Here is a 20,560-nt window from a genome sequence, read left to right as displayed (position 1 = left end):
CATGTGTGATTGCAACTTGAACTTTTTTATCTTAGAAAAACTTCAGTTTTTGGAGCATCTGTTTAAAAAGTTAGGTCAGTGTTACAAACAGTTTTATTAGCTGTATATATGAAAACAGTTACAATTATCTCTATAGCACACTGTCCTTCCTTAATTACTTAGATATAACATCAGCTTATCAGGTCTTGCAACAGATTAAAAGATGAAAGCTTTGAGCTGACGGCACAAATAAAACCCCGACTGGCCAGAGTTTTTTTTTTTTTTTTTTTTAAAGGTTATGCATTATTTTGTACAAGTGGCAGTTTATTTTACAAAAAATTTCAAAAAGTATTGCCATTAAAATGGCACTTCGGAAACTCCTCCTGGTGTTGTGTAGTTAAGTTTTTGTCCCATTAGTGTTGCAGTAGTTTCGACACTACATTACTGGTTGAGCTGAAGCCTTTGTTAACTATGAACTGTTTGATTATAGTCACAGACCGAAAACACACACACACACTCTTTACCTGACTAGACAATGAAATAATGCATAATGCTCAGAAAACACGTGTAATCCACCCTGACTATAAACCAAGGCATTGTGTAGTGCACAGAAAAGTTTATTTTTGAGATTATTTTATGAAGCCTTAAATTTTGTCTGATTAGTGCAAAAATAACGTACATCACTGCAGCACTTTCTAGAAGGTAGGAATTGGCTCTTACAATCTAGGAAATATGGTATTGACCTCATTCGTCAATCTTTTAATAAAGCTGTGTGTGTAAAATGTTTGCGCGTCCAAACTGAACTAAAAATACTGCCAGATTTACAAAGGTTTCGGAAAAGCCGCTTTTCTTCGTACTCGCGCGTGTATGTTGATCACCTGTAAAGTGCAAAGCGCATTCCCCACACAGCTCATTTGCATAGTGACACCCACAAAACTCCATAAAAGGTCGAGTGCACAGACAGCTGGGAGCACGAAATGAACAATCAGGGTAAAAGCTGAAAGACAGAAGTGGAAATTGTTTTGACTCAATTCTATGCCAATAAAAATATTTAATAATAATAACAATAATAATTGATAAATCATCTGTCAGCTGATGCTTTTGTTTACAGCTTATGGCTCTGCGCAGACAGACCGGGCCAGTCCGCCGTTTATACGGTGCCATTTCTTTTGTCATAATTGAATGATTAGTTTTATTTGTTATTATTTACAAGTTTTTTATTGGCCTGTTTTCTTTATATTTTTTATATTCTTTACTTAATGCCAATAAAACAAAATGTTTTCACAAAATATACTCAATGTTACTCTTAGTCCTTGACCTAGTAACGTAGCATGAGGATGTGTTTTTGATCGAGATGCCAAAGCTCTTCTGTAAGTCGCTCTGGATAAGGGCGTCTGCTAAACGCTGTAAACGTAATAAACATAAGCAGTTTAAACTCCTCAGTATATTCCAGATATAAAAGTGCAGTAATCCATGCGAATGATATGATCTGAAGTCGATCAGGTCGATCAAGTCTTCTTATGCGTAAATTTACACACTCAGGAGCACGAGCAGCTAAAATACGAACATTTTACTGTATTTACAGGATTTTCATGAATACCAGATTTCTTGTGTAAACGCTCGTACGAAGGATTTACGCATAAATCTGTTTGTATCCAGCTTGATAAATGAGACCCAGTGTCTGTGCAATCTTTACTCTATCAAATGCTCTAATCAAAGCTGTTTTCTGTAAGATCTTTCTTGTGATTTGTTGTTTGTTTGCTTCCGTTTAAATCCATCCCAAACTCAGAAACTGCATTATAGCTTTATTATTTTTTTAATTATTATTTTTATTTATTTGTAACATTGCACACGGCAGGCAGTGGTTCAAATCTTACACAACACAGCTTTCAGAAAAGCACTTTTTTTATTCTTGTTCACACTACAGTCACATTTAGAAAATGGCACATGATTGGAAAAAAAAAAAAAACCACATTTCTTGAACAGGTCTCAACTTTGCATGTGCGCAAAAGATTATTATGAAACGTGTTTTTTTTTAGTTGTTAAAGTTTTTCTCCCTAAAATGGAGATTATTAGCAAGAGAGAAAAATACAATCATTCATTACCATTAGTATCATTATGCATTATATTTTACTGTATTAGTCCTCTTAAAAATTTATCACATTCTCCCTGTAGAAGAATTACAAAATTACTTTGCATATAATTGTTCAGTTACCGTATCACATGCTGGCTAAAAAGGTTTCAGACAAACAGAAGCCCCTTAAAAACGGCAATGCATATTAATTACTCTAATTAGCCTCAAAACGTCAGCGTGTGGTTGGTCACGTTTGTTGTTTCTGAGACGATGGGGGGAGAGCGTCAGGAACTGCTGGAGCTTCTCTGAAGCAGGAGGGAGTGACAGACGTCGCAGACGCGCACTGGTCTGGGGTACGATGGCAGCGCCAGCTCGTTACTGGAACAGCTGTTGCAGTAAATGTCTCCACAGTTCCTACAGTGGTGCTGAAAGGACGACATAAGAGCGGCGTTAGATGTGTAGCAAAACAGATCCGGACGAGAATGCGGACTCAAACAGGGAAGCTCACTTTTCTGCGAGAGATGGAGAATTCCTTCTGGCACTGCTTACACTGCGTGGCTTCATCGTCTTTCAGCCAGGCGTGACCCTAAACAAGGACAAAACACAGTGAAGAGAACACAAAGAGGAAGATAATTTGGTTAATCTACATCACCATCTCACTGCTTTGCTCAAATTTCCAGCAGGTTTGAAAGTACTTCTGGCTGCAAGGTTTAGATTAATGCACTTATTAACGCAAATGTGACTAAAATACAGTTCTTTGCACATCTCAAGTCTAATCTTTACCTTTAGCATTTCTACCTTCAACCAACTCGATCATTATCAAGAACAAAAACCTGTTGTGATTTAGGCCAGACTTCAGGATTTAGCTTTAACATGAGGTTGACCTTTACATGAGCTTTTTACCTTTAATGCTTTATTGACTTCTTTAAAGTCCTCCATCTTCAGCTTGGACCTGAAGGCAAGAACAACATGAATGTGAAGCAGCATGAATAACTCCATGTGAACTGTAATGACAGTCGTGTCTATCCTGTCTTACTGGCTGAGGTGAAGGCCCATCTCCTGCAGCGCCTGCTCCTGCTCCACACACAGCTGCTGCAGCTGTTTCTTCTCCTGCCGCAGCTCCAGCATTTCCTGTGAAGAACCATTTCATTTAGAGCTCAATGACACAACAGTGATACAGCAAATACATTTCACATTACAACGTGTTGATGTCACCGTGTTAATTATGGAATAAAACACTTAGGGATGTGCTGTTACTGGAAAATAATCAGCGATGGTAAGATGTGGTCCAGTTCACTATCACCCCAAAGTGGACTATTTCCCAATAATGGCATGTCCTGAAATGTTTTATTCCTCTGTTTCTACAGCAATATGACAACAATTATAATCCATCTATAGTCACATTTAATGTTGTGTTAAAAGTTATAAAACAAACAAACAAACAAAAAAAACACAGCATGGCATGATACTGAGAAACTGTAAAGTTGTCCTGAAGACGTTGGAAAATTGACACTGGAGACTCCTTCCATAAACGTTTAGAATTAACCTTAGTCACCCGAGTCCCTATGAATGAGCTGTTACTATTAGAAACGATGATGTATTTGTATTTGAATAATAAAAACCTATGATTTGCAGCTGCACAACTGTCACAGCTGCTGTTGTAGAAAATGAATCATCACCTTCTGACCAATCAGATTTGAGAATTCAACAGCGACGTGGTATAAAGGGATTTTGTACAAAATTTGTTTCTGATTGGCTGTGATTAATTCCTTATATTAAAATATTACTAAATTTTTTTTGTCATTGCTCCTGATATAAGTGTGTAAGGAATGTAGCCATGACAACAAGCTTAAAAATGCCAGTAATTAAGCTAAACTATTGTGATGTAGCACTCCTGAACTAAAAAAAAAAAAAAACTAAATGAATACTGAATAGAAAACTGAAGAAGGGAATAGAGTAATGAACAGAGCCTGACATATGCTCCATGTACAGCGTGATCTCCTCTCTCTCCTCTCCGGATGCTGACAGGGACGACCCGCTGGCGACAATAACGACAAACACACGCCACCCGTTTCACTGTCAGATTTCAGCCCCATGGAAACCAAATATTTTTTTGCACTAAAAAGTTTGCATAACACAATGAGTTTCAAAATGTGTGTGTGTGTGTGTGTGTGTGTGTGTCTCTGACCGTCTGAAGGCCTTGCAGCTGTTGCAGCTGTGTGCGCAGTTCAGCGCTGTTGTCCTGCTCGTGCTGCAGATCTCTCTGCAGATTCTGCCTCTGCTCCTTCTCCCTGCTTAGCTCCGCCTCCAGCCCCGCCCTGAGGAGCGTAAACACACACACACACACCAAAGCTTGCCTTTTAAAATGACATTTTAAAGTGAAAATTAACATGTAAAAAAATAAATGGATATAATTTTCAAAATACAAAATGCTTAACTCCTGGCTGTTTGTTACTTGTTAACAGCCAAAGAACATCACTCTGGTCATTAATCACGTCTTGGAGAAACATGATTTTTTTGGCTGCACTTCCCCTTTAAACATAAAAAAGCTTGTGGTACCTCAGCGTGTCGAGGTCGGTGAGCCGTTTCTGCAGCGCGTCCATTCTCCCTTTCATTTCAGAGCACAGCTCCTTCTGACTCTCCTCCGTGCTCTTCCTTCCGTTCTCAGAGTTCTGTAACCTGCAGCGTCCGAACAGACGTTTCACGCAAAACACCATGAGTACTGTAATATTACACTGGCTTCCTGGATCGTCAAATCCTTGCTACTTTACACATTCTAACGAATCAGTTCAGACGGTACCTCAGTTCCAGCTCTTTCATTACTGTTTCCATCTTTTTCATTTTCTCCTCCAGTCTAATAGCTTCCTCTTCTTTCTTCTGCACCACGCTGTCAGCATCCTTCAACATCCAGCAGGGGGAGATAGAGAGACGCAGAACAGCGGCATGCACACAAATGTAGTACGAATTAAAAACAAGATATCTAAAGACAGGCTGTGTTTCAATACTCTACGTTAAGTTCTCCATGAAACTCAGAAGTGTCTCACCTATGTCATGATTTATTATATTATTTAGAGCTACACAGAGGCAAATCAGCTAGCTAATGAGCTTTGCTTGAGTAAATAAAGTATGAAACCGTTTCTGACATTTGCTTCCCTAAAAAGCTAACATAGCTAACATAGCTACTAATTAAAGGAAGCCTGTCTTACACCAAATCTAATAAATCTATGCCCATATTTTCATATAATCGCTTCAAATGACACTGGACTGCAAAAAATGATATCTTAACAAGTGAAGATATCTTACTTAAAGGAAAAGTGAGCTAATATTTCTCATTATGAAATGATTTATATAAAAGACCATTAAGCCTATTCTAGACGAACTAAGAAAAATATCTGCCAACGGAGTAAGACAATTTTAAGCTTGAAATGAGTATCTAAAAATAGATTTAATAATCTTACATTTGTTTAAAAACATTCGAAAAGAAGAGAAATAGTACCTGAATTTGCCTATATTCAACATATCTTTACTTGCTAAGTCATCATTTTGTGCAGATTGCTAAGATTCATTTCAGAGTCACCAATCACCAGTCTAAATTTTGCTAGTATTCATGGACCAGCTGCATGATCATAAAATTTCAAAGAAAATTTCAGGCAGGGTGGATATTTAAAAATTATTATTATTATTATTATTATTGTTATTATTGTTATTATTATTATTATTATAGCAGTTGCAGTTAAAGGAATCCTGAAAGTACCCACACATATCTGTACTGTGCTTTTTTTAATCCCAGAAAACCTGAGATTCACTTTTTAGATATAAACACAAACACACAACTTCATTACCTGTGCCTTGTTGAACATCTGCAGGTTGACTGTTTTGACCTGGTCCAGTTGTTGTCGCAGAGCCGCCAGCGTGTCGTGTTTCTCATGAATGTCTTTCTCTAGCAGCTTCATGGCCACTTCCATCTCCTGCTTCAGACCCACCTGCAGCTCCAGCTCCTTCTGCAGCTCCTGCATGACCAACACATGACAGCTGAGTCAGGGCAACTAGTTTAATACTTTTTAATTACAGGCGTGCCACTATATCGGTATGATATTTAAAAATATATATATCTGAAATAGTTACTTGTGTCTGACCTGCCGAATGCGCTTCTCCTCCTTGTACTGCTTCCACACCACGTTGTACATTTCATCCAGCCCTTGTCTCGTCTGCTTGTACGTCTCCAGCTCCACCTGGCTGTCCTGCAGAGTCACCTGGAGGAACAGGAATCACACACAGCAATATAAAACCCACAATGCACTGCTGGAATCATTGTTCTGTTTCTTAATCTCACCTCTTCTTTCCTCTGGCTGGTCTGGAGGATGGTGGCGTTCTCCTGCCGGAGCTGCTCCTGCTCCTCCCTCAGGGAATTGATCCGGTCCGTCGCTGCTGAGAGCTGCACATCACACACGCTCATTTACTGTACTGTATATGGTATATTATAATTATAATTAAACGAGCACTCCTCATCCATTTTGTTAATAAAAAAAAAAACATTATGGTGCATTATGCTTTTCACACAGGTGCTCTGACCTCCTCTATGAGTTTAGAGTTGGTTTTCTCCAGCGAGTCCATCTTGGACTGAAGGTCCGTCACTGTGCCGCTCAGGTGGCGGTTCAGTTCTTCTATATAGTGCTTCTGGTCCAGAATCGCGGTCATTTTAGAGTCACTGACAAGCAAAATAGCAATAAAAACTAAATGTCACTTTTCAAAATAATGTGATACTAATATCAGACCTGAATAAGCTAAAACTGAGCGTTATTAGGGGGCCAAGCACCAAAAGTGGGTCGCCGTCGTCTTCTTATATTTCCACATGGGAGTCTTCGGCAGTCCATAAAATGCTTCATATGCTTTTTATGAAATAACGACGTGATGGGATACCGTGATGTTAACTTCTGTCATACTGGATCTTCCGCCAATGTTAATTTTTTTTTTTCAAATTCAGTTTTTTTCACTTCTTCTCCTACAATATTTTGTCCACTAAATTTGAAACACATCATTGTGAGAGCTACCCAAATAAAACTTATAACTTATTTACTTTAATTATAGCAACAGTTGTTTAAAAAGTGTCAACACCTGCTTGATGTTATGTTTAACAGCTAATCGTGTGCTTGTAAGATAATGTTCCAAACTAAGCAAAGTGACTACGGAGAAAAGAGGAAACTGCGTCACATCACATCGATGCCATATATAAAAAAGTACAGTAGATGAGATTTATAAATATGTCAAAAACTACCTGATATGATTCAGCTGATCAATATAAACTATAAAGTCAATGTACAAGATAACAGTTTAGATCATAATCAGTAACCCTAATTTTTATAAAACATTTTTTGACTTTATGTGAATGAATGGGAGTCACTTATTTAGCTACTACAGTGGTTAGACTTGAATAACACAGGAAACTAAATATTCCATTAAAATCTGACTTAATTGATAATTCAGCTGAAATAGCATGATTAAAGATCTGAAAGAAAAAAAAAAAAAAAAAAAAAAAAAAAGCAGAACCTGGCTGAACCCCATGCTCATGTCTATATCAGGCCATTCCATGTGAGTGTTTAGAAATCTCTCATGAGGTTCATCCAGTACCTCGTCACAGTTAGCAGACTAGCATTATAGCAAATCAACTAAATCACATCTTTTTATAAATAAACATTTTCTAAGGCAAATACTTGGAAAAACTAATGTGATTGAGGACAAGTAAATATAATATCAGCTAATTTTTCAGTGTTTATACAGGATTACTGTCCTTACACATGATTATTAGTTCTTACATTAACAATCTTAATAATTTACTAAAATTAGTAATATATGAAAGATGCAGGAAGTAATATCAAACAAGCACTTTGTCAGCAGTTTTGATTTAAGGAGCTGTTACTCACTCTTGTGGGTTCTCGGTTGTCTGAGGGTCCTTTAGGTACAGTGAGAAATCAATGACACCCACCTGCAACATCCAGATAATACACTCTGAATCAAACGCCTGCACATAAGATAGCCCCAGAAACAGCAACAGTGTGTGTGTGTGTCTCACCTGAGAATCCAGGTCTTCCCCTTTCACACACAGGTTCGCATCGATGACGTTCAGCCCCACCAGCATCCCGACAATCACAGAGCCTTCTTCCTCCATTAGCAAAGCGCCTGGCTCATAAAACTCCCTGTTACATAACAACATAAAGATCTTTACAAATCTTACAGTTCCACACTCACATATAATCTAAATATAATTCATTTATAGCACAGTACTGCTGAATTCTCAAATCTGATTGTTCAGTAGATTATTGGCACCCTGGCATTTCGTATTTTGTGCAACATAACTATATTTCATTGTGAAATTAAGCTAATTAACCATAAAACCATTTTATATAGTTTTATAAACAGATCTTTACCCAGGGTGCCAATAATTCTGGAGCTGTCTGTACACATATTTATTATTATTTCTGTCACATTTTCACGTTACACTTTTCAATTTCCTTTCAGTCTAGACTAAAAATTAATTTATTTACCTCTTCAGTGTCAATAACAGAGCTGAGACAAAGACAGATAAACAGTACAAACAGTACAAAGGTACACACAGTATTTGTGATTATCAGCTCACCCCAGAAGGTCTTTCCTGCTTATAAGAACTTTCATGTAATCCGCCACTTTCTTCTGCATGAGAGCCAAATGTAGCCAGGCTCGAGCTCGGCCCAGTCCCGTCCTGTGAAAGACAAACAAACAGGGTTTAAAGTCTTCATTATAGAACAAAGCATCAGGAAAAAGACACAAGAATTAAGGCAAGATGCTACAAATAGAAATTTGTCATGTCAATCATTTTCTGATTTCTGGATAAACTGCATCTTTATCATGTCATATCAGAAATCAACTGGCGAAGCTTGACTGTGATAACTATTGTTTTTAAAAATATGACCCTATTCACCTGTAGTGTCTTGCCTTAAGGTAGATATACACAGGTAGAGACTCACTTGAGTCCAGGCATGTCTCGTACACTCACGGCGAGGTCAGCGGACTCGGGACACAGCTTCTCCACCAGCTCCAGAGGAGCCCAGATTGATTTATTCTGCCCAATGAAGGTCTTCCTCACTGCACCGCGTTCACAGGTCATAGGATAGAAAATTTAGATGCCAGTCCATGCACCAATTTTTATATATATATATATATATATATATATATATATATATATATATATATATATATATATATATATATATACATACACACACCAATTAAAACTGAATTTTACCTTTCAGTCCGTGTTTAAGGCAGTGCTCCAGTACAACAAAAAACTGCTGCAGAGGCGGATACTCAGAGTCGAGTGTCCGACCCAGGCTGAGTGAGGACTGGATCAGAACTTTTATACTGAGCTTCATCATGGATAACAGATTGGACCTCTCAACCAACAATGGATCTTTCATAGCTGCAAAGACACAAAGGTTTAGACATGTATTACTAACACACCGATACACAAGGGAAATGAGCAATAAAAAGACAATTATGAAAATTTTGAAGTTGTGGCTTAAACAGGGTCACTAGATATATATTTCTCTCTGGAGCTGCTTAGGTAAAAATAAATGTTAAACATAAACATTACACACAATAATTCAAATTTTCCACTCACAAAAAATACTGAAGTCTTAAAGATGTATTTTAAATAAATGCAAACAAACTGATATCATTTAATATTTTTAAATGAAAATAATAAATGCGCTTATAATGCAAAAAAGACGGTACAAATGGCTAAAAAAGCGGCAGATCTGCCAACAAGAAGATGCATCGCAGCATCAGAATTGCTGTTTAGTTTATTCCTGGAGTGATCATGTGTCAATATCGATTATTAGATGCCACCTCCATAACAAGCTGCTGGGAAGGGTTAACCAAAAAAAGCTCTTTCTGAGAGAAACCCTCAAACTGTAGCTCCAAAACCAATTCAGTTGAAGCCAAACGCAAACGGGTTCGGCAAATAAAGGGGAATGAACACAATGGAAAGCCTCCGAACCTTGTGAAAAATACGGCAGTGGATCACTGATGCTTTGAGGCTGTTTTCAGGATCAGGATATTTCAGCCCCAAACCCAGCCAGGAGTTTAAAATTTGGGTGTAAGTGTATATTTTAAACAATATAATGACATCAACCATACATCTAAATCAACGCCCAAATGATGGTGGGACCCAAATTAAGTGTTTTGCAATGGCCATCTCTAGAACAAACCAAGCGGCGGATTGTAGACTTTAGGAAATCGAGGAGCTGCAACTACAATATGAGCAATAAGTAATAACTTGTGCAATAACTACATTACATTAAATAACAAGAAAATTGTGCAATAACTAAACAATTGTGTAATAACTGTGCAATATGTACACTATTTGTACAAAAGCTTGTTGACACCTGACCATCACACCCATATGTGTTTGCTGAACATCCCATTCCAGATTTATTCCCCCTTTACTGTTATAATAAGCTCCACTCTTCTGGAAAGGCTTTCCACTAGATTTTGGAGTGTGGCTGTGGGGATTTGTGTTCATTCAGCTACAAGAGCATTACTGAGATCAGGCACTGATGTCAGGTGAAGAGGCCTGGGGTCAGTCTGCGCTCCGATTCATCCCAAAGGTGTTCAGTGGGGTTGAGGTCAGGGCTCTGTGCACAGGGACGTTGTCATGAACAGGTTTGGGTCTCTTAGTTCCAGTTACGGGAAACTGGAATGGTACAAGATGCAAAAAATTTACTATACAATTGTGTGCTTCCAACTTTGTGGCAACCCGCAGATGGGTGTGATGGTCAGGTGTCCACAAACTTTTGGCCATGTAGTGGATGTGCCGTATGTGCTATATCTGCAGTGTGGGTAGATGGGAGGTATGTGGAAAGGGTAGAGTATGAGTACTTGTCTTTGTTGCATGTTTGTGTGTATACTATGCTAACTGTCATTTTATATGCAAATTTGATACTGAAAGTCTGTGCATTAAAGGGAAGAGGACAGTCAACATGTTTAAATCTAATCATATAAAGGAGCTTAAAGTGTTCTGGACTGAGAAGTGACACAAAATCACTTACAGATTTTAAAGTTTTAAAGTAAATACACTGGGCAGGTTATTAACTCGGTATTGCACAACACCAGTACACTGTATACACTCTGTTACTCAGCTGGGACCTCTAACGCTGTCTGAGTGGAATTGTGGATGGTTTTTTTTTTTTGCTGTAATTGTGTAATTAAGGGTGCTGTTGAAACAGGTGTCCTACCCGCTCGGATGGAGTCAGAGGTGTCCGGGGAAGGAGCCTCAGACGCGGATAAGGGGTTCCTCAAACCAGCGCTGCTGATAGTTTCGGACGCTTTTCGCGCAAACGACAAAATTGGCGCCGACCACGAACTATCAGCAGCTTTCTCCTTTCGCTCTCCATCCGCTTCGCCTGCCACGCTGTCGTGTTCTCCTGCTGTCGTGCCTGGCTTTTCGTCTTTGACAGCGTTGTTTTGAACTTCTCTGTTTGGATCTCCGTCCGCCATTTTCACTGAGTCTAATCACGTGACGCTAGGCAGGAGTAATCGAGTGACGTCAGGCTCAAGTAATCGCTCACGGATTACCACACTAAAGTGGATTATTTCCCAATAACACCACACTCCAAAATGATTTATTCCTCTTATACTACAGCAGTTTTTCAATGATTACAATGTTTATTTTATTCATGTACTACATTTTTACAATTTTTATAGTCACATTTAATATCATGGAATGTCCACAATCGAGACAGGTTAGTTCCTGTTATCACTTACGTTATAGTAGCTATAAACAGTCGTTCCTTCTCAAATCTCTCTTTTTTCTCTCTTAAAGCAAATAAGACAAAAACTCAGCTTGTCACATTACTGAGAAACATGAAAAGCTCAAAACTCCACTGTCCTGAAGACTTTCCTGTGGCAGAAAACTTTCTGACTGTTACAAAGCGCTGACGCTGGAGACTCCTTCCAGAAATGTTAAATAACCATCTCATAACAGAAAGCTTCACCATATCAATAACAACATGTTTTAATCCTTGTATCCGTTTATTATTAGCCTTAGAATATGTAGATCATATGGCATACAAGTCCCTGTTTAAATTGTTACTATAGAAACAGTATCATATTAGAATGAACACATTAATATAATCCTGTGATTTACCTTGCAGCCAAAACTACTGTCAGAGCTACCGTTATAGAAAATTAATCAACACCTGATGGATCTGTAATTGGGCTAAGCATGTGACAAACGAACGTACATTTTTGTATGAATTCACTTGTTTTTGCTTTGAACTTATGTGAACTCTTGTTGTCCCACTGTAAGCCTGGCAGGATGATAAGGATGCTGAGTACTTCATGGACTTCATATCACACGGCTCCTTGTTTCAATAACATCTTCCCGAGTAAACCCAAACACATAGCCCTAAAATACAGATACCAACAGTTCTGGTTTGAACCTGTTTTTGTTCTTCATCATCCTTGTCATCCTCTTGCTCACATGTAATGAACAGGTGATGATTTTCTGAATATTCGTAATGGAGTTATAGGCTGTACCAACCACTTAATGAGGAATAATATATGTTAATGTAGCTCAACCAAAGATTTTGTCCTGTTTAGTCCTATATAATCACAAAGGAACTTCTATTCTATTCTTTACTGTTCTGTTCTGTTCTGTTCTGTTCTCTTCTCTTCTCTTCTCTTTTATTCTCTTCTCTTCTCTTTTCTCTGTAATTACTTCTCTAGAACTCATTCAGAATAAATCCTCTGTCTAATGTTGCTGTGAGCTTTTCTTCTGTCATGGAATAAACTCTGACTTGTGATTAGATTTGAAGACCGTACACCTCATCATTTTTGAAACCAACACCAAATCAGACAAATCAGATTCGAGAATTCAGCAGCATTTTCCAGTGGCATAAACTAAAATGTATTAAAATATGAAATATTTGTGAAAAGTATTGTATAAATACTAAGACAGTAAAAATGAAGATTCATTTTAAATCAGTCATCAATCAATTTATTTATAGCACACAATAAAAACAACAGTAGTTGAGCACTGCGCTGTACAACCATAATAATAGAAACATCACAAAACTACATCAATACAGCTATGCTGTAGAAACTGCAATGCAAGATAAAGAAGTACATCAAAGCACATTTATAGATTTACGCCTTCAGGCTCTAAGAACAATTGTAAGCCTGCACAAAAAGATAAGTTTTCAACTTTGATTTAAATTCTGATTCTGTCGACATTTCTCTAGGGGATAATGGTCAACAATACATTTATCATATGTATGACATTTTAGAATAAAAATGAAATGTTCCTGTGATTCTTGTTTATGAAAATAGGTATCCCCGAGTAGTGCCTTTGTCTCTGCAGCAAACTCTGATGCAATTTCCAAAAAAAAAAAAAAAATGTTTGAATCCTATGTGTACATACATGTAAATGTACATATAGTGTACATTGCATTCAATATCAAATAAATGTGTGGCTTTAATAGAATTATCAATTTCCAAGGTTTATGTGGCAAAAAATTTAATGTGACCCATATGATATAGTTGGCTGAAATGGACAAAATGTTTGTTTTTTTTCTTTCCTTGAAGTCAAAACAAAAAATTCTCTTTTGAATAAAAAGTAAAAGAAAAAGGTTTTAAATTTGCATGTGGAATTTTTTTTTTAACTTATTAAGTCAAAAATGGTGTGTGCCTTCGCAGATAATGAAATAATTAGGACATAACCAGTTGCAGTGCAGTGACCAGTGAAAACTTCAGCTTCGTTTTCCATTCAGAGACGAATTATCATTTCATCAGTCCCCTCAGCAAAACATAAAAACTGTACAAGAAATCACACTGACAAGTTCAAATGAGTGAAATCAGCAGTGTGAATGCAGTAGCTCCATAATATTGTGTACGTATTTTTATTATTATTTTTTATTATTTGCTAATTCGCATTAGATTTAGATTATTCCAATAACATACAAAATCCAGTAAATGAATCTTTCTGTCATATTTATTTATTTTTATTCACTTTTCAACTTTTCACTCACTATGAACCAATCATAACATTTTTAACATTTTGTGATTCATAGCACTTTTCCTAGTTTTAGTAAAATTGCAGTTAGATTTAAGACATTATTAATTCACATTATTATTTTTTTAGGTTAGTATCTTTTGATTATTATCTTGAAAAATAATCCATCCATCCTCTGTACCGCTTATCTGACACAGGGTCACAGGGAGTCTATCCCAGGGAGCTTGGGGCACAAGGCAGGGGAAACACCCCATTGCAGGGCACAATCACACACACTCAGGACAATTTAGAGATGCCAATCAGCATACAACGCATGTCTTTGGTCTGGGGGAGGAAACCCCAAATCACAGGGAGAACATGCAAACTCCATGCACACGGGGCAGAGGCAGGATTCAAACCCCCAGCCCTACAGGTGCAAGGCAACCGTGCACAAATAATGTGAATTTATATTTATAGTAAGATTCAAACCCCTAACCCTGGAGGTGTGAGGCAGCGGTGCTAACCACTATGCCCCTGTGAAAAAAATAATCATGAATTATTATTTTTTTTTAAGATAATGAACTTTAGATTAGAAAATGAAACTTCCAAAAAAAAAAAAAAAACCATTAATAACTGCACCTGATCACACTGACCAGTTCAGATGAGGTACAATGGTGAAATCAGCAGTGTGTATGCAGTAGCTCTGTATATAATGTTGTGTATGTAGATTAGAGACAGTAAATGCAGCACTGCTTGAATTGATCTGGTGTATTTTATTAATGTAATCTGAAAGTGCTCTCTGGAGGCTGGTGGATGAGAGATTTAGGTGTTTAGTGCAGAACTTTTAACCTCGGGTCTGATTAAAAACTCCTGCCGTGACCCGGATTCGAACCGGGGTTGCTGCGGCCACAACGCAGAGTACTGACCACTATACGATCACGGCTCTCCACCGCGGAGCTGCATGTACAGGCTGGGATTAGTGCATATCTGTGCTGTGCTGTAAACAAATAGCTGAAGGACAAACCGGTGTCTATGCTACACTGTGGGGGCGTTTATTTATCTTTCCAGTTTGGTTTGTCTCTCTTTATCCCCTTAGAGTGGAAATCAATACAAAGTCTTCCTACTGATCACTGTTTTTTCCCCCCAGTGTTTAATAAACACTCTGAACTCATTAATCAACTAATCACTTTTCCTAACAACCACAACTGCCCCTGAGTGTCCTGGACGAGGTTGCCAGATTGTGTTATTATAACCCTGTATTTTATTTCAGTTGAACTTGACTGAGAGAGGCTAATATTTATACGTTTTGGTTGAAGATTTTTTTTTTTCAAGTAAATCTTTAGTGCTTGTTATTATTATCCTGATGTGTAATACAGAATTGTGAATTATATTTTGTAAATAAATTGAGAGAAAAGGCGTTACCTGGCTAATATGCTAGCATGTACTAGCATGATTTGGCGCAAGAGCTAGCTTCTCACCTAATCTTTTTTTTTTTTTTCACGCTTTAGGCATTTTGACTCCATCCTTTCTTCTTTACCTCTTTACTAAAACAATCCAAAAGAGTGCTCCCATAACGATGTTTCAGAATATTTTTTTTTTCTGTTGTAAAGTTTTTGTTCAATGAACAGGCTAGCTGTGTGTTCAAAATGGGGAACATACCAAGCGAAAATATCTTGAATATAGTCAGATGTATTTAGTATTTCCTATTATATGTTTACAATAAACCAAATATAAGATTATTAAACCTATTCCGAGACACTTTTACACATTTCAAGCTTCAAATAGTCTAGTTCTAGTGGCAGAAAATTCAGCTTCTTTCTAGAAATAAATGCTTAAAATTATCTGCAAATAGAACAAGACTATTTCAAGCTTGAAATGAGTAAAAATGTCTAGAAATAGGTTTAATAATCCTATAATTTGGTTTATGGTAATCTTATAATAGGAAATACTACATATATTTGACTATATTCAAGATATTTTCACTTGCTAAGATGTCATTTTTTTTGCAGTGTGAGTATTTAAGATGGCGGGCTACAGCAGATATTCAAAATGGCGGATTTCTGTCAAGAGTCCTCAACTAAATGTTTAAAAAGATAACATAATAGATATATGATATAGTGATTAATAGTAGTGATATTTCTATATGTGGAATACAAATTGATTATTTTATTTTTATATACTTATTTATTTCATAATGATTTATAAATCTCGTAATGTAACTTTTTATTGGTATAGATGTAATGTAATTTGTAATCTATAGTTAAGAATTTATAGACATATATTTAAGAAATATGTGTCTTGACACTTGAGATGCTTTCTTTAGTCAGTCTGCAGTTGAACTGCAGTTGAGGTGTTTTATGGTGAAGGTGCTGACTCCATCCTTTCTGTTTTGCTCTTTGCTAAAACTGTTCACAAATAAACATACAGTCGAAGGTTGATTTCTAGTGTCCAGAACTTTTCTTCACACAACACAACACAGAGGTAGAAGCTAGCCGTTCCCAACACCGCCAAGAGAAAGAGAACATCAGCTACAGAGACAAATTACTTGTGAATAGTGATGAGCAGTCAGAAGACGGTTAGAGTTAGCCTAATTAATTTAACACACATAAACTGTGTGTTTAAATACAAAAGTTGGGTATGTATTTAAAAATTTAGTTTTCCATATATGCACTCAATAGAGTTAGTGTGTTCACACCAGGAGCAACAAAGTGAGACATGAGGCGGCCATTAATTTTCAATGTATACGCACGACACAGCCACGATTTCAGCGACACGAGACAAAGCAACAGCACGACATGCGACTTTATGCAATTTAGGCTTGATGCAGTAAAAAGCAACAAGTCCAAATGACTGGCTAGAGTGATTCCTCAGCCCAATCCTATGGCATGTGCAGTAGAACTTTTTCTTTTTGCTCCCCACTCACAAATTTATTTGTAGTAAAATCCATTTGTTTGTAAAATCCATTAGACTACTACTAATACTTCCCTGTTTCTTAATGACTATCTGGTATATTGAATATTAAATATATGAGGGGAATAGAGATATTTAATGGTTGTGCACTTAAAGTTAGAAGTTTGCTCTTTTGTCAGTAATTCCTTTTCTCTCAAAAGAGCCTTTGTGTTGTTATTGGCCTTTTTAAATGCTTTTTATGGCACATAGTCCTGCCAAGGAATGGCATCCTCAGTAGAAAATTAGGTAGCAAAATATCTCTCTGACTTGAACTGCTTCCTGAACCACATTGTTGCAGGGCATTTGTTTCCTCTTCCTCAAACTGACCAACTCTTGATGAATCCCTTGCAGTTCTCTGCAGAAAGCTATAGAAAACACATGTGGCCTTTACGCATGCCACTGCATTGTCAGGGCTTGTATCGATGACACATGTGTACATGTGCCACTGTCCAGAGAGAATGCCAAATGTGTTCTCCACAACCATTCTTGCACGGGAAAGCCAATAGTTGTAAATTCCCTCCATGTGAGAGAGGCCGGATCCGGGAAAAGGTTGCAGAAAAGGCTCCTAAGAAGAAAGGCTTCATCAGTCACAAATACACAAGGCTGTGGTTCTATGTAAGCTGCACCTAGAAGCAAAATGCCTGCTACCACAGAGGGCATACTTTTTTTTCCTTTAACATATTACTTACACTGTTTGGTATGTGAATTGGGATACAGCCTTAAGACTATTTTACCTCCTGGTCAGGATTTTGTCGCTGTCCATGGTGTTGAAACGTGAGTGAAGAGATCTTATCACATAAAAATACACAGTGGAATATCTCTAAAAAGTAAAAAATAATTTAATACTTTAATACTGACATTTTATGTGTTTATGTTCATCTCATACATGTCAAGTAACTGAAACTAAACTTCATACAATATTATTACATTACCAAAGTGATGGAGAGTAACTGAGGAACTCTGTGTGTAAACAAAGCTGAGTCTTAATCCAAATATAAAGCTGAGCAGTTTAGAGTTTAGGGTCTCGCTCAAGGCTCCAACATGCACAGTTCTGGGATTTAAAATCACAATGCTGTAACTCAGTGTCACTGCTGAGGTTTAATTTATAGGAAACATCTTTAAACAATTGAATCATGAGTTAAATATACACTGCTATCTCCCACTAGGTGGCAATAAATTCTCACCCATCCAGCTCTGGTAGTAAAAGCTAGATGTACAAAAATTAAGTTACATTAAACAGCTGAAGAAATTTTCCTGTATTTATAGTAATTTATGTACTTAAATTCACTGACAGTTATATATTTCTTATATATTATGACACTCTTATATATTTTATATTGTGACAAAAACAGACCTCATGGTAAGACGGATCTGTTTCAGGTCAGAGCAGGCCTTGACGTTACTGGCTATTATTTGACCATTAAGTACAAATACATATGAACGCATTCAGTTATATGATACACTTCAATACAATTCACAGTTCAGCTCAACACAACACTGGAAGTCCCAAGTAACAGGGTGGTGACTATAGGGTGTATAGGGCCAAGTCTGTGTGTAACTGCTTCATTTATATTTACATCATTTGGCAGACTCACTAATCCAAGCAACATATTTGATTCTTTGTACAAACAAGTTGCATTCAGAGGGCAATTAGAATAAACAACAATGAGATGTTAGTGTAGGCACATGAGAGAGTAAAAGTAACCCACATTTTCCATTTTGTGATAACATCTTCGTCATGATATCTCTGTGCAACACCAAAACACAAATATAGAAATATGTGGGGTAGATGTAGGCAGATCACAATACCATGTGCTTCCTTATCATGTCTTTTTTAAATTACAACCAATCATGTCATATTCTGGGGCGTGCTCAGTACAGACCGCCTACAGTATAAATATAAATTCAGACCATGCTTCAAGAGGATTCATATTCTGTAGTTAAATGAAATACAAACACTGCAGAATTTCTAAGAAATGAAAAATGACAGCTTCATGGATTTTAATTTTGATCTTCAGCACCATGTGTAAGTAATATCAGCTAATTATTCCCATCCATTTTAGTGTATTTTGAAAAATAAATTAATGAGAACTCTGTTACTCTATGTATGTAGAAGGAACTCTAATGTTATTCCATTAAGGTGATCTTTAATAACTCTTTATGCATAATAATATCTGAAATACATTATTTACTTAATTAATCCATTTGCTTTTCTAGATCCAGTCCAACCTGATAGACGCTGGGTTACTGCACAATCCCTCACAGAGTCACCAGTTTATCAGCCTGATAAAGAGCTCAGTGTGGATATCGGAGACTCGGCTACTCTGCAGTGTTGTGTTTCTGAAAAAGTAGATATGATGATTGCCTGGTTTAAGCAACCAAACAGAAAACAGCCTCAGATTATAGTCACATTATATAAAAGTGGCGGAGAAACATTTTACAATGGATTCCAAAAGACTCATTTCCAAATAGAAATATCCTCAAACTGCTTCAATATGACCATTTTAAAAACCATTGAGTCTGATGAAGCCATGTACTACTGTGCACTGATGGATGTCAACCCTGTGTTTGGAGATGGAACTTATTTAAAAATTAAAGGTAGGATTTCCACTAAAATTGATTAAGCTCCTGGTTTAATGCAGTGATATTTTTCCTTATTACCATTAGCATGTTCAACCTGGAAGACAAATAATAGTGAAGTAGTGAAATGCTAACTGTTTTCTTCAACAACACTGAGTTACAGACTTTTAGTGAATCATGATAAATGTTTATAGGTGAGAATGTTACTATTGCATCAGAAACATCTACACCAGCTCTGTGTGATAATTCAGTGGTGTGTGAACCAACACTGCATGGAAACAGCACTAACATGAACACACAGGAGAAAACAAGTAAGATGTCTTATGATTCTGAATTAATTAATTATCTTTAATTCATTCAAAATAATTTGCCTATAAAATCATTTGTACTAATATGAATGTAATGTGGTAAAATAACAGAACCAGAAAAGATTGGATCTCTACATTCGACAGTGCTCGGTTTGGGAATGGCTTTGGGTTTGTGTGCACTTCTGATTTTCTGCCTCATTTATTTCATACTGAGGAGAAGAAAATGTGAAAACTCTAGAAGTAAGTGCTTTTGTAATCACGTAAAATAAAAGATTATAAATACAGTTAACATTAGTTGTACTAAAAGGACTAATAAGTGCATTTCTGTATTAATAGATAATGCTTCTATAGCAGATTCTCCAGGAGCGAGGCAGGTACGTGTGAAGATAATTTATTTTCTGTAGATAGACTAAAGTCTTATTACTAATTTCCCTGCCTGTGTACTTTAAATGTTGCTTCATTATTATTATTATTATTATTATTATTATTATTATTATTATTATTATTATTATTCAGGAATCTGATGCTGAAATGCTGAATTATGCAGCTCTACATTTCTCTAAGACGAAAGCCAAAGCTGAAAAAAGGAAAACTGGCTCATCAGATGAGTGTGTGCACTCCAATGTGAAGAAAACTTTTAGATAA

At 36.8% G+C, this 20,560-nt stretch overlaps 2 protein-coding genes and 1 non-coding gene across 3 annotated transcripts; 1 reads left to right on the top strand and 2 right to left on the bottom strand.

Moving 5' to 3' along the window:
• Positions 1–1,557: 1,557 nt before the first annotated feature.
• rufy1 (RUN and FYVE domain containing 1) lies at positions 1,558–11,627 on the bottom strand. Its single transcript, XM_026940491.3, has 17 exons — positions 11,323–11,627; positions 9,333–9,506; positions 9,055–9,172; positions 8,688–8,789; positions 8,124–8,247; positions 7,975–8,036; positions 6,626–6,761; positions 6,387–6,488; positions 6,190–6,306; positions 5,896–6,063; positions 4,854–4,951; positions 4,613–4,732; positions 4,242–4,371; positions 3,090–3,184; positions 2,957–3,005; positions 2,562–2,639; positions 1,558–2,478 (listed from the first exon to the last, which is right to left on the bottom strand). The coding sequence occupies exons 1-17, from the start codon at positions 11,582–11,584 to the stop codon at positions 2,338–2,340; spliced, it is 2,076 nt and encodes a 691-aa protein (XP_026796292.1). The 5' UTR covers positions 11,585–11,627; the 3' UTR covers positions 1,558–2,337.
• Positions 11,628–14,949: 3,322 nt separating this feature from the next.
• On the bottom strand, positions 14,950–15,021 carry trnah-gug (transfer RNA histidin (anticodon GUG)). The gene has a single exon. It is a non-coding gene; the product is annotated as a tRNA-His (tRNA).
• Positions 15,022–18,961: 3,940 nt separating this feature from the next.
• Positions 18,962–20,560, top strand: LOC117597708 (uncharacterized). Its single transcript, XM_034306053.2, has 6 exons — positions 18,962–19,053; positions 19,245–19,625; positions 19,802–19,918; positions 20,060–20,140; positions 20,252–20,295; positions 20,432–20,560. The coding sequence occupies exons 1-6, from the start codon at positions 19,011–19,013 to the stop codon at positions 20,558–20,560; spliced, it is 795 nt and encodes a 264-aa protein (XP_034161944.2). The 5' UTR covers positions 18,962–19,010.

This window comes from Pangasianodon hypophthalmus, chromosome 7, assembly GCF_027358585.1.
Source record: "Pangasianodon hypophthalmus isolate fPanHyp1 chromosome 7, fPanHyp1.pri, whole genome shotgun sequence".
Lineage (NCBI taxonomy): Eukaryota > Metazoa > Chordata > Actinopteri > Siluriformes > Pangasiidae > Pangasianodon > Pangasianodon hypophthalmus.
This window is presented reverse-complemented; position numbering and strand designations above follow the sequence as displayed.

Bases quoted from the DNA above. Each gene is read 5' to 3' on its own strand.
- rufy1 (XM_026940491.3), bottom strand. From the start codon at position 11,584: ATGGCGGACGGAGATCCAAACAGAGAAGTTCAAAACAACGCTGTCAAA. The intron at 8,037-8,123 runs GTGAGACACACA...TGGATGTTGCAG, and splicing joins GGGAAGACCTGGATTCTCAG to GTGGGTGTCATTGATTTCTC. The intron at 6,489-6,625 runs GTCAGAGCACCT...TGTGATGTGCAG, and splicing joins ACTCTAAACTCATAGAGGAG to CTCTCAGCAGCGACGGACCG.
- LOC117597708 (XM_034306053.2), top strand. From the start codon at position 19,011: ATGACAGCTTCATGGATTTTAATTTTGATCTTCAGCACCATGT. The intron at 19,919-20,059 runs GTAAGATGTCTT...TACATTCGACAG, and splicing joins GAACACACAGGAGAAAACAA to TGCTCGGTTTGGGAATGGCT. The intron at 20,141-20,251 runs GTGAAAACTCTA...CTGTATTAATAG, and splicing joins CATACTGAGGAGAAGAAAAT to ATAATGCTTCTATAGCAGAT.